The following is a 12566-nucleotide window of genomic DNA, read 5'->3' on the forward strand; positions in this document are numbered from 1 at the left end:
TATTTATTCATGAGAGAGAGAGAATGAGCAGGGGGGAGGGGCAGAGGGAGGAGCAGGCCTCCCGCTGAGCCGGGAGCCCGACGCTGGACTCCATCCCAGGACCCCGGGATCACGACCTGAGCCGAAGGCAGACGCTTCGCCGACTGAGCCACCCAGGCGCCCCTGGATAAAACATTTTTAAGTATGGCTCAGTCGGATCCCCGCAGCAGCTGCGGCGGCTCTCATCTCTTCTGACTCTCCTTGCTTTCTCCCTTTCGCTTCTGGAAACATGGCTTCCGGCGTGGCAGTCTCTGACGGTGTCATCCAAGTGTTCAGTGACGTGAAGATGCGCAAGTCCTCAACACCAGAGGAGGTACTCTTCTGCCTGAGTGAGGACAGAAGAACAGCATCCTGGAGGAGGGCAAGGAGATCCTGGTAGGGGCTGTGAGCCAGACTGTAGACGGCCCCACGCCACCTTCGTCAAGATGCTGCCAGACAAGGCCTGCCGCTGTTCCTCTATGACCCGACCTATGAGACCGAGGAGAGCAAGGAGGAGGACCTGGTGTTTATCTTCTGGGCACCTGAGTCCGCAGCCCTTAAGAGCAAAATGATTTATGCCAGCTCCAAGGATGCCATCAAGAAAAAGCTGACGGGGACCAAGCATGAATTACAAGCAAACTGCTATGAGGAGGTCAAGGACGGCTGCACCCTGGCAGAGAGACTGGGGGGCAGTGCTGTCCTCTCCCCGGAGGGCAGGCCTTTGTGAGCCCCCTCCAGCCCCCTGCCTGGAGCATCTGGCAGCCCCAGACCTGCCCATGGGGGCTGCAGGCTGCCCCCTTCCTGCCAGACCGGAGGGGCTGGGGGGATCCCAGCAGGGGGAGGGCAGTCCCTTCACCCCAGCTGCCAAACAGCGCCCCCTCACCCCCCGACCTTCCTCCTCACCCCCGGACCTTCCTCCTCCCTCCATCCCTGACGGCCCTGGCCTTCCCAAACTGCTTTTGATCTTCTGATTCCTCTTGGGTTGAAGCAGACCAAGTTCCCCCCAGGCACCCCAGTTTGGGGGGGCCTGTATTTTTTTAACGACACCCAGTCCCCCACCTCTTCCTCCCTTTTCCCATGCCGTCAACTTCTAACCGCAACGGTGACTCTGCGCTTGTCTGTTTAGTTCTGTGTATAAATGAATGTTGTGGAGATGACCCCTCCTTGCACCGCCTGGTTCCCTGCCCTTTTCCCCTGGTCTTGGCCACCCATGGAAGCAGGACCAGTAAGGGACCTTCAATTAAAAAAAAAAATCTGTTTAAGTATTAAAGGAAAATAACTGGGTGCCTGGCTGGCTCAGGTGGGAGAGCACATGACTCTTGATCTCAGAGTCATGAGTCCGAGCCCCGTGTAGGGTGTAATGATTGCTTTAAAATATTTTTTAAAATAACAATAATAATAAAGGAAAATAACTATGAACCTGGAATTTTATATCCAAACAAGTTTTCATTCACATGGGGGGTGTGACGAAGGTATTTTCAGGCACAAAGGGGCCCGGAAAGTTTGTCACAACTGGATTACTTGAAAATATGTGTGGATTCAAAGCAGAAACAAATCTAAGAGATATGAAAAGTAAGGATAATCACAATTTTAGTAAAGTTTATGGTTATCTTAAAGAAAATATATTCATACTAGCTGAGGACTAAAATCTCATACAACACAAATAAGAATTTGGGAGAACAAAGGACATGAGAACATGCTGAAGTATTTATTTTGTTGGAAAAGGAAGAAATGCAGATATGTGTAAAAAAGTCATCAATCAGGGGCACGTGGCTGGCTGGGTCGGTGGAGTGAGCCACTCTTAGCTTCAGGAATGTGAGTTCGAGCCCCACGCTGGGCACAGAGATTACTTGAAAATAAAATTTAAAAAAAAAGTCATCTGTAAATAAACATGAGAACAACTTTTAAGTTAGGGCAACTGCCATGAAAACAAAACAAAATATATGATGTTCAAGCCAACAGAGGAAAACTAGATCTACCCAATGGAAAGCAGAAAACAAGAAAAAGGAGGAACAAAGAAAAGCGATGGAAGATAAAAATGAAATGCAGGGATGCCTGAGTGGCTCAGTGGGTTAAGCATCTGCCTTTGGCTCAGGTTGTGATCCTGGGGTCCTGGGATCGAGCCCCACATTGGGCTCTGCACCGAGTGGAGAGCCTCCCTCTTCCTTTCCCCCTGCCTGCCCCTCCCCCTGCTTGTGCTCTCTTTCTCTCTCTAAAAAATAAATTAAATATTTTTTTATTTTTTTTAAAGATTTTATTTATTTGTTTGACAGAGATAGCGAGAACAGTAACATAAGCAGGGGGAGTGGGAGAGGGAGAAGCAGGCTTCCCGCCGAGCAGGGAGCCCGATGCGGGGCTCGGTCCCAGGACCCCGGGATCATGACCTGAGCCGAAGGCAGACGCTTAGCGACTGAGCCACCCAGGCGCCCCAAATAAAATCCTTTAAAAAATAAGTGTACAATTAATCATTTAAGACAGACTCTTACATTGGAATAAAATAAGTGAACAACATGCTGTATAAAAAAAGTCATGAGGTTTTTTAAGACACAGTAAGGTTGAAACATAAAGGGCAGACAAGCCTTTACCAGGCAAATATGAACCAAACAAGAGCTCTAATACCATCTCAGTATACAACTAAGTACACCTTAAAGCAGAAAATAGCATAAAGGACAAAGAATGAAGTTGTGTACTGGTAAAAGGGACACTAGGGGCGCCCAGCTGGCTCAGTCGCTGGAGCGTCTGACTCCTCATTTCTGCTCAGGACCCCCATTACGCTGTTGGGTCCCAATGAGCAGACCTGTTAGATACTTCTTCCGAGCAGCGGGTACTGGGAAGAGCCCCGGGGGAGGGCAACGCCAGGCCCCAGGATGTGACCTCGGGGGAGAATGCCTGCCGCTGCCAAGCTCCCCCCAGGGAGACAAGCCCCAGGCCCGTCCGGCCCCTGCTCCCGCTCACATCCTGGCATGGCAATCACAACCACTTCTGGCCCTCGACGATGCGGGCGGCCGGAAAACTAAACCGGAGGTGTTCGCACGCCACGTTCACCACCGCATTATCCACAACAGCCGACGGCCGGGAGAGGGACAGGGGATGTGGTCCGTCCGTAAGTGGAATCTCCCTCACTCTTAGTTTAGGGGGGAGTCCGGAGCCCTGCCACCGCCAAGGCTGAACCACGGGGGCGCCGAGCACGGAGTGACCTCAGCCACTCACAGGACGACACACACCATGTGACCCACTCATCGGACGTCCCTAGAGGAGTCCGTCCACACGGATAAAGGGGGGGGGGGGGGCCAGGGGGGGGGGGGGGGGGCTGCGTGTGGATGGGGCCAGAGTAGCAGTTGGGGAAGATGAGAAGGTTCCGGAGATAACACTAGACCCATACACTTAAAAATGGTTTAGACAGTAAATTTAATGTTAGCTTTTTACCACCAAAAATTAAAAACTGTCCCCAAAAGGGGAGGGAACAAATCTTGGGTGTTATAAATAATAATCTGAGTAAACCGGACGGAAAAACAAGAGAGCCATCAGCTCACATGCCACACAACCAAGACAGCCACAGACCCGGGACCCCAAATCTACCAGAACCCACCCAGCCCCGCCTGCCCCCTACCGCCTCCTCGGTGACCCCCAGCACGTCTCACCCCTCCCTGACCCCTCTCGGAGCGCTGTGCAGCCCCACAAATACAGACCCTGTTTCCTCTGACCACCCCCTGGGGTCACTCGGTGCCCGTCCTCTAGGCCTCTGACCACCACCCTAACCCCGATGACACAGCCATGGCTGCCCTGTTTATGGGGTTTAGTCTCCGCACCCCAGGGCACTGGGTGAATCCTGGTTGATGGATGAGTGGGGAACGGCCAGCTCAGCCAAGAAGGGGCAGAGAGGGGAGGACGGTGGCCGGCTGCGCTCAGTAGCCAAGACCCTGTGGAGGACACAGGAGCGTGGGGACCCATGCAGGGCTGGGGGCCACAGCCGTGGGGCAGGACCAGCAGAGGGTGAGGGGATGGCTGTGCACCAGGCCACCAGCTGTGTCCCTCGGGAACACCTACAGGTGTCCACCCGGAGGCGTCCTGACTGCCCAGGTCCAGCCAAGGTCGACCAACGGTGTGAGGAGGCCCTGAACTGAAGGGACAGGAAGCGAGCCAGTGGGTGGTGAGGTCAGGGCCAGAAGCACCCTGGAGCTGGCACGGGAAAGGTGGCCGTGGGTGCGGCCAGTGAAGTGGACGCACCTGTGTGCGGGGCTCGCCCGTGGGTCCTGCTGGCACTGTACTCAATAAAACACCCGTAGAGGCCAGCATGGGTACGGCAGACGCAGGCCCACGAAGCCCACGGGCCGTGCCACCGAGACCCCTCCCCGGCCTGTGTGGCTCCCGCTCTAAGGGTCTCCTTGTGGGTCACTGTCTGCGACCTGTCTGTCCTGCCTCCCACGTTCCGGGAGGCCTGGTCACCATGCCGCCCGCGGTCCACTCCTACCAGGCCGGCTGCTGTGCGGGCGGCAGTCTGCAGGTCACGGAGTGTTTCCCAGCGCTGGCTCAAGCCCCCCGCCCCCGGCCTGCGCCGGCCCTGCGCCCACCCAGCGGGTCCAGGTCACATGATCCCGATCCCGATCCCTCTTCTCTGGGGTGCCTGCCTCTGTCTCTGCACAAGTCTTCACAGGTCACGGGGGATTTCTACTCTGGCTCGTCTGTCCTTGTCTCTGCGGGGTCTTCTGAGAAGCAGGTCTCTGGTGTCCCTGCAGCTAATGGAGCGTGGTGTCCTTGCCTCCCGCGGCCGCGCTGTCCTTCACGTCTCCCTGGGGAGCCGGGGGCTCCCACTGTGCTGACCTCACAGAAGCCTGCCTGCCCAGAGCAGCCCGCTGCCCCTCGCTGACCCCACTGTCCCCCCAACCCCACTGCCTCCCACTGAACCCCTCCTGACCCCCCCCGCCCCCCCCCGCCCCCCCCGCCCCCCACCACCCCCCCCGCCCCCCCTGACCCTGCTGCCCCCTGCTGCACCCCTCCTGACTCCTGCTGCCCCTCACTGCCCCCGCTGACCCTGCTGTCCCCGCTGCCCATCACTGACCCCACTGTCCCCACTGCCCCCCGATGCACCCCTACTGTCCCTCACTGCCCCCACTGTCCCCCGCTGGCCAGGCCAGGCCGCAGCCTGCACCTGCGTCTGTTCCAGGGGCTGTCTCAGGCCAGTGGACCTGTCGCGTCAGCGTAGGGGAGACGGGGGAATGTCAGACGGCAGCCCGTGGGGGATGGACTCGCTGGTTCTGCCTCGCGCCTCCTGCCTGCCACTAAGCGTGTGCTAACTTACTGAGCCCTCGTGGCAGCTGCACAGGGCGCACCTGCTCCCCGGGCCACCGTGAGTGTGCCTGGCCTCCCCCCGGCCTGGGCCTCTTGGGGCCTGTCCCGCCCCGCGTATCCCAGAGTCCACACCAAAGTCACAGACACCGTAGGGTTTTGAGTGGCGTGTATTGGATCCACACATCAGCTTGACAAGGGCCAGTCCCGTGATCCTGAGCCTGCAAGTTCCCAAGGGCCAGTGGGTGTCCTGGCTCAACGGCGGTCCCCAGAAGGCAGGGGGCTCTGGGTGGACATGTTTCCCAGATGAGGAGGGTCCCATCGGTGGTTGGGACGGCTGAGGGCACGGCAGGCAGAGAGGGGCGGCTGCAGGGAGTCCAGAAGGGACTTCACACATTCGGAGGGCTGCAGGTGGAGGGTCGAGGCCCCGTGGGCCCCGGACCACAGCTGGAACCCTGAGGAGGAGCTGGGAGGGGGGCTGTGGTTTGGAGGGAGAGACCCCAGCCCAGAGACTGTCCGGGGGCCAGGCCTGTGAGGAGGGGGTCAGGGATGCCCTCCTGACCAGTCCGTCTGGTCTGACCAGTGCAGAGGGAGCACTGGGGTGTCCCCACAAGGGACGGGGAGGGGCTGGGGTGGCCGAGACCAGCCCAGTGCTCCTGGGTGTGAGCGGTCGCTGCAGCACACCCCTGGCCAGCCAGGAAAAGCCAACAAGAGAACGTTCTGCCGCGTGTCCTCGGGCCTGACCTGGCCGGCAGGAGGCAGCCAATAGGCCCCTGCACCCGCCCAGCAGCAGGCTGGGGTTCAACTGCCCTGGGCTAAGGGGAGCCTGGCGAGGGAGGCAGGATGAGGCTGTCTGTGCCTGCTGGGTGAGGGGTGCCGAGAGGCTGGGCCCCCTGGGGTGGGGGGGGCCTGTTCCGGCAAGCGGGGGGCCACATCCCCCGGACACAGATGGCTCTTTGTCAGGGCCGAGCCCAGCTCCCCGAACAGTCTCATGCACAAAGCCCCCTCTGTCCACAGTGGCCTCCCCCCCACCCCCAGCACCGCCCCCAGGAAAGGAACAGCATCCCCCACCCCCAGGCTCCCAGCCAGCATCCCTGCCCAACACACACACACACCAGGCACAGGCCCAAGGTGGGGCGTGCAAGGGGCCAGGACACAGTGTGTACGGGCATCCCGGGCTATCCCTTCCCCCGGGACCCTGAGGCCCCCCCATGCTGTAGGCCATGCCTGACCCCCCAGCATGGGGGCAGCCCTGGCCCAGCCCAGCTTTGGCCACCACTACCCAGGGTCCCGTTCCCCTGGGCCTGAGCACAGACCTGACCCTCCCCAGGCAGGAACCTGGAAGGGTGGCCGGGGGGCCACGGCAGAGCCTGACCCCGGCAGGGAAGCCTCCACAACTTATTTCTGCATACTCTCTTGATCCAGAACGCCCACAGACACCACATGGGCCTGTCGTGCCTGCCCCAGTGTGGCCAGCCAAGGCCCGGGCTGTGCCCAAAGGGGGGACAGCCAGGGCTCAGGGGGAGCACGCCACGGGATTGTGTCTGCATCATCCTGGGGCCACCCTGAAACCTGCCCCTCCGAAACTCAGCCAGGGCGTCAGGGCAGGTCCCCCTCGAGGAGGGCACACCCACGGGCCCTCAGCGACCAGGCGGCAGGATCCAGAGGAGGCCGGGCCGGGCTCCCGCCAGCCTGGTCAGCTCCTGCCGACACCGGGTCTGCAGCCGGCCCAGCACAGCCTCCAGGCAGGTTTCCCGGCTCCTCAGCGCCCCTATCAGCTCAGCAGCCCGCAAGCCTGGGCCCCCCGAGGCTCTGGCGTCTCTCTTCACCAGCCGGCAGGGCCCATGGGGCTGGGCCAGGGCCTCCCCTTGCTCGCAGGCCCGCTGAAGAGCGGCCAGCTCCCGTCCCACGGCCTCCCGTGAGGCCCGCTGCACAGCAGTCTGCTCCGGCCCCCAGCCTCCAGCCTGCACGGGGGAGAAGGCAGCTCTGGAGCCTGCCCAGGACACCGGCTTCGCGCCCCCTCGGTCCAGCACCAGCCCCCAGCAGCGCCCTGAGAAGGGCTGACAGCCCAGATCCCGCTCCTCCCCGGGAAGGGGGCCGGCCCCAGTGCCAGCTCTCCGGCGCCGCCCTTCCAGCCTTCACATCACCCACCCCAGAGCCCTGAGCCAGCGGAGGGGCCCCGGGACAGGGCCAGCAGCCTGACCCCCCGAGGGCTGCAGCACTACGCAGCTGCAGGCCCCACCCGCTCACCCAGGTCACCAAGTCCCCCGGGGCCCGTTCAGAGCCGAGCAGACCCTCGAGCCACCCCCCAACACTACCCACCAGGCCAGGGTCAGCGTCAGCCTCGCACACCCACTGTCCTCTGCTGAATCGGCCTCCCGCCTTCTCAGTGCTCCCGGGACGGGGGAAGCAAGCAGCGGGGCTGACCCAAGGGGACACTGCCCGCAGAGGCCACTTCTGACCCTCCAGGCGGGCCCATCCCAGCTGGCCTGGGGGGGCGGGGGACTGAGAAGAGGCTGTGCCCCCAGGTGGTGGCCTGACCCTGGCCCTCGGTGGGCGCTGCCCCAAGGCCCTGTGCCGTGGCGGGTGGCCCGTGAGAAGCACCTACAAGCATCATGCACGCCCCAGCGGTCACCACAGCAGAGGGGAAGGGGCTGCTAGCAACACCCCCCTCCTCACAGCGTCCTGGAGACTTTAGGGTGAAACTGCCGCAAGTTCCTCAAGATGCTTCAGAAAACTGAAGGGACTGTGGCCGGAGCAGGGCAGCGTGGGCGGGGCTCGCGTGGGGACACCGGGGACTCCTCGTCACGCACCCTCCCGGGCCGCTGCAGTCACCCTCCCAGCCTTGGACTCAAGGTGCGTCCCACAAGGGGCTGCGTAAACGCACCCTATGTCAGCGCCCCAAGCCCTCACCCTGGCCTCCCAGGCCGCCCGCCGGGGCTCCGCTGCTCCCCGCAGCTCCTCATGCAGGGCCTGCAACTCCTGGGCCACCAGCTCCAACGCGCCAGCACCCCCCGTGGGGATCCTGGGCAGAAATGTGGGCTGTGAGGCCTCCAGGGGGCAGGCGCCCAGGACCGTGTCCTGCAGAGAGAGACCCAAGTAAGAGGCAGGCAGCGAGCCCGGGCCCCGTAAGCACAGGCCCGGGCCCAGTGGCACAGCCAGCGGGGACAGATGGCACAGAGGCCCGGGGACAGTGCCCACCCCCGTGCGGACAGCCACCCATCACGCCGGCAGGCCTGGAGCCAGGGCAGCATAAAGGCCAGACTTCTGGAAGGCTGGACCCCTCAGGGCAGGTGAGGGGCCAGACAGACATCTGGGAAGAGCCCTTGGCTCCGAGCCGGCAGGCCTGGGTCCTAACGCCAGCCGCACGGCTGGGTGTGCATGTGGCCTCCCCGTCTCCGGTCCTGTCTGGGAAGGAGGCAGACACCCCCGCCCCCCAGGAAGGCTGTGGTCAAGGCTGGGAGCAGGGAGAGAGCCGGTCACACCATCCACTTCCAGAAGACCAGCTCCTGCCGCCGCCACACCAGGGCGGCCTCCAGGCGCGCGTTCTCACTCTCCAGCCTCTGAAGCAGCTGCAAAGCAAACCATAAGCCGTGGCCAGGTCAGAAGCCCACTTGGGACCCCCAGCACCAGCAACGCAACCAGCATGCCCGCCAGTCCCTCCGGCCCGCCAGCCAGTCACGTCCGCCACCCACCTGAAGAGCCATCTCCCCACAGGCAGGACAGGGCAGCCCCACCTCCAGGCACCACCAGGCCGACCACACCCGCGACCCCACACCGGCCCCAAACGTGCGTTCCCACAGGGCCAGGAGCTGACGTGGAGCACCCTCGACTCAGGACCTCTGCCCCACAGGGACCCTCACTAACTGGGGGCTGCACCCAAGACGCGGGCAGAGGAGAAAGCCCCAGGATGGGGAGCCCCTCCTGTGGGACCTAAGAACCCCAAAGGGCCTGCACAGCCCCACACCTGCAGACCCCACACAGACACGGGGGCCCACAGACAGCCACGTGCTCCGGTTCCGGCTGTGGTAGCACCTGCCAGCCTCGGCCTCCAGAAGCGCCTGCCCAGCCTCGGCCTCCAGAAGCGCCTGCCCAGCCTCGGCCTCCAGAAGCGCCTGCCCAGCCTCGGCCTCCAGAAGCTGGGGGTGGGGGGGAGGGGGGAGGCAGGAGTCCCACCACCAGAGGGCCCCTGATTGCTGCGGAGGTGCAGCGCAGGCCGCCCCCATCTCCCCCACCCCGCCCCTGCCACCCCTACCAGGAAGCCACAGGCCTGCCCCTGCTCCTCTGTGAACGCAGCGGCCAACACACTGGCCAGGCCACAGGCTCTGCTCCTTCTAGGAGAGAGGTGCTGGGCTTCCTGGGGCCAGGACAAAGGGCCAGCTAAGAGCTCTGCCAAGCCACCACGCCCGAGGGCCGGTACACATGCCCTACACAACAGGCACGCATGGCCCGGGGTCCCTGCTGGCCAGGAAGGGGCCCCTGCTCCACAGCAAACAGACGGCCAGCCAGGCAGCCGGGAGCCTACTCGCTGCAGCTGGAACAGGGGCTCCGGGGTCAGGATGGAGGCTCGCCTGCAGACAGAACCACCGTGGGCCTAGGGGAGCACAGCCTGGGAGTGGGACATGGGGAGGGTGCAGGTCACACACATACATGCACACAGTTCACGTGACTTCCAACAACAGTCCCCAGGTGCTCCCAGTTCCCCGGCTTCAGGCAAGACACAACAGGAAGAGGCAACAAGTCCCCTGTACCCCCCCACTTTCAGGCCCAGTGCTGGAGCCTCCTGAGGCAGCCAGCCCCCGGTCCACCCCACTGCCCTGTGGCCAGGCACAGGGAGGTGAGAAGGCTGCAGGTCCAGCCGGGAAGCAAGCACGCTCACTGCCCAGCTACTCCGCAGCACGCGTGGCCACGCACAGCAACCACAGATCACTCCGGAAGCTTCTGGGACCCATCCCAAGAGCACAGGCCCTTTGGGGACACTGGCCTAGGCTTCTGCCAGTCCCCCCCCAAGAAACCTTGGAAGGAAGCCAATCGTGACCCCCATCCACCTCGGGTCGTCGAGTCCCGTGGCACCAACACAGCCCCGCCTCGGACAGGAGGGGGAGCCACACGGGCCCCCACGCAACAGAGCCCGGGGACCCAGGCAACAGCTGGCTGGAACTGGTGCAGTTTCTGCTCTGCTCCAACCTGGGGGGGTAGGGGCGGCAGGAAGCCTGGGCCTCGCTGAGTCACCCGTAGAAGGGGACCTAGCCAAGGGCACCTCGGGTCGCCGAGATCCTGCCTTGACACTGCCAGGGACAAGTGCAGCCCTGCCTGAGCAGGGCCAGCCAGGTATTGGCCAGGGAAGCAGGCCTGGCAGGCACCCCCAGGTGGCTACCCCAACCCCACAAAAAGGAGCACATGACCCCAGAACTGGGATCTGCAGGACCTGGAAAGAGGGGCCACACCAGCCCTGAGCCTCAGCCCTCCTGCCTGGCCAAGTGCCCCCCAGGCTGGACAGAGCCCAGCCCTCAAGTGACAGCCAACCCTGGGCCTGTCCCAGGACACCCTGGCCATGCCAACCCAAGGGAAGGAAACAATCATGACAGATTAGGGTCTCCTGAAAAGAAAGTCAGCAAAGTGTGGGGCACGCTAGGCCAGCCCTCCTCTTACCACCTCAATCACCAGATGACCCCTGCGTGGGCTCCAGGCACCAACACCATGAGCTTAAACCCTCAAGCAGTCTTCCTTAGTTCCAGAGGCTCCCCCCTCACCCAGCTGCCAGCCCAGCCTAGATACCTGTGCCCCTGGGGCCCTAACCATGCCCAGCCACGTGCACACACAGCAGCTGATCTGGATTCCTGCACCACTGGATGGTCTAGGGAGCTGGGGAAGGCCCTGAGGACATGCCTGTCCCCCACACCAGCAAGATGATAAGTTGGGCAATCATCCAGAGCTCAAAGCTGGTTGGCTGGGTCCTCCTTCTCAGGCCCCTCCCCACCTCACGTCTCTGCAGTCCTACGCACCAATACACACCAGCCTCAGACAAGAGGGGGCCCCACACCAGCCCTCACCTGCCGGCCGCGCTCTGGGTCCCTGAACAGCTCCGTCTCAGCAACAGACAGGTGGCCAAGGCTGCGGTCACTGTGGCAGCCTTGGGTATAGGAGTGGATCTGAAACAGGCAGTGCAAACCCTAGGATGAGCAGGAAGGGGCACCTCTCCCAGCGCTGAGTGAAGTTTTTGGAGCCTGCCTTGTAGGCAAGGAAACGGGCCACACCTCACCAGGGTGCTCCAGGGCAGGCCAGGGTCAGGTTCAGGAGAGTAGTCAGTACTTCTGGGGCCCTCCAGCAGGCAGTCCCACTTACAACCTCCCCATCCCACGCAGTTCCCGGGGGTACGGTGGGATGGAAGGGGGCACCCGTGCTTCTCCCTAAGCTCACTGACTGCCAGGTCCACGTGGCAGGAGAAATAGCCTCTGGACGGGCTACGTGGTCCACTTCAGCCAATGGCGGGGACAGAGAGTGACTGTTTGGCTCTGGGGGGCAGGGAAGTCTTCCCGGCAAAATAAGACCTGAAGGCATCACGGAGGTTAACGAGTAGCCGTGTCCCAAGCAGGAGGAGCAAGTAGAGCCCAGGCCAAGCAAGAGAGACAGAGGTTCCAAGAAGGGCTGAGGGTGCAAAAGGCCTTCTGTGGGGGTGCAATGGTGCACAGGTGCAGGGGTGCAGGGTGCAGGGTGCAGAGGTGCAGGGGTGCAGAGTGCAGAGGTGCAGGGGTGCAGGGTGCAGAGGTGCACAGGTGCAGGGTGCAGAGGTGCAGGAGTGCAGGGGTGCAGGGTGCAAAGGTGCAGATTGCAGAAGCGCAGAGGTCAGGGTGCAGAGTGCAGAGGTGCAGGGGTGCAGGGTGCAGAGGTGCAGGGTGCAGGGGTGCAGAGGTGCAGGGGAGCAGGGGTGCAGGGGTTCAGGGTGCAGGTGTGCAGAGGTGCAGGTGTGCAGAGGTGCAGGGCACACAGGTGCAGAGGTGCAGGAGTGCAGGGGTGCAGGGTGCAGGGGTGCAGAGGTGCAGGGTGCAGAGGTGCAGAGTGCAGAGGTATAGGGTACACAGGTACAGAGGTGCAGGGTGTAGGGTGCAGGGTGCACAGGTGCAGGGGTGCAGGGTGCAGAGGTACGGGGTGCAGGGTTGAGGGGTGCAGGGGTGCAAATGTGCACAGGTGCAGAGTGCAGAGGTACAGGGGTGCAGGGTGCATAGGTGCAGAGGTGCAGGGTGCAGAGGTGCAGGGTGCAG

At 62.5% G+C, this 12566-nt stretch overlaps 1 protein-coding gene and 1 pseudogene across 1 annotated transcript; one reads left to right on the forward strand and one right to left on the reverse strand.

Moving 5' to 3' along the window:
• The first annotated feature begins 213 nt into the window (after window positions 1–213).
• LOC110571598 lies at window positions 214–745 on the forward strand (annotated as a pseudogene).
• Window positions 746–6901: 6156 nt separating this feature from the next.
• TEDC1 (tubulin epsilon and delta complex 1) lies at window positions 6902–12528 on the reverse strand. Its single transcript, XM_044918031.1, has 5 exons — window positions 12451–12528; window positions 11358–11456; window positions 8790–8876; window positions 8218–8385; window positions 6902–7268 (listed from the first exon to the last, which is right to left on the reverse strand). The coding sequence occupies exons 1-5, from the start codon at window positions 12526–12528 to the stop codon at window positions 6945–6947; spliced, it is 756 nt and encodes a 251-aa protein (XP_044773966.1). The 3' UTR covers window positions 6902–6944.
• Window positions 12529–12566: the final 38 nt, after the last annotated feature.

This window comes from Neomonachus schauinslandi, chromosome 9, assembly GCF_002201575.2.
Source record: "Neomonachus schauinslandi chromosome 9, ASM220157v2, whole genome shotgun sequence".
NCBI lineage: Eukaryota > Metazoa > Chordata > Mammalia > Carnivora > Phocidae > Neomonachus > Neomonachus schauinslandi.

What these genes read in the sequence shown, in the direction of transcription:
- TEDC1 (XM_044918031.1), bottom strand. Translation starts at nt 12,528, where the DNA reads ATGCACCCTGCACCCCTGTACCTCTGCACTCTGCACCTGTGCACATTT. An exon ending in ACCCCTCAACCCTGCACCCC is followed by an intron (nt 11,457 to 12,450) that starts GTACCTCTGCAC and finishes TGCCTGTTTCAG; the next exon opens with ATCCACTCCTATACCCAAGG. An exon ending in GGGCGGCCTGGGAGGCCAGG is followed by an intron (nt 7,269 to 8,217) that starts GTGAGGGCTTGG and finishes TCCCCCGTGCAG; the next exon opens with GCTGGAGGCTGGGGGCCGGA.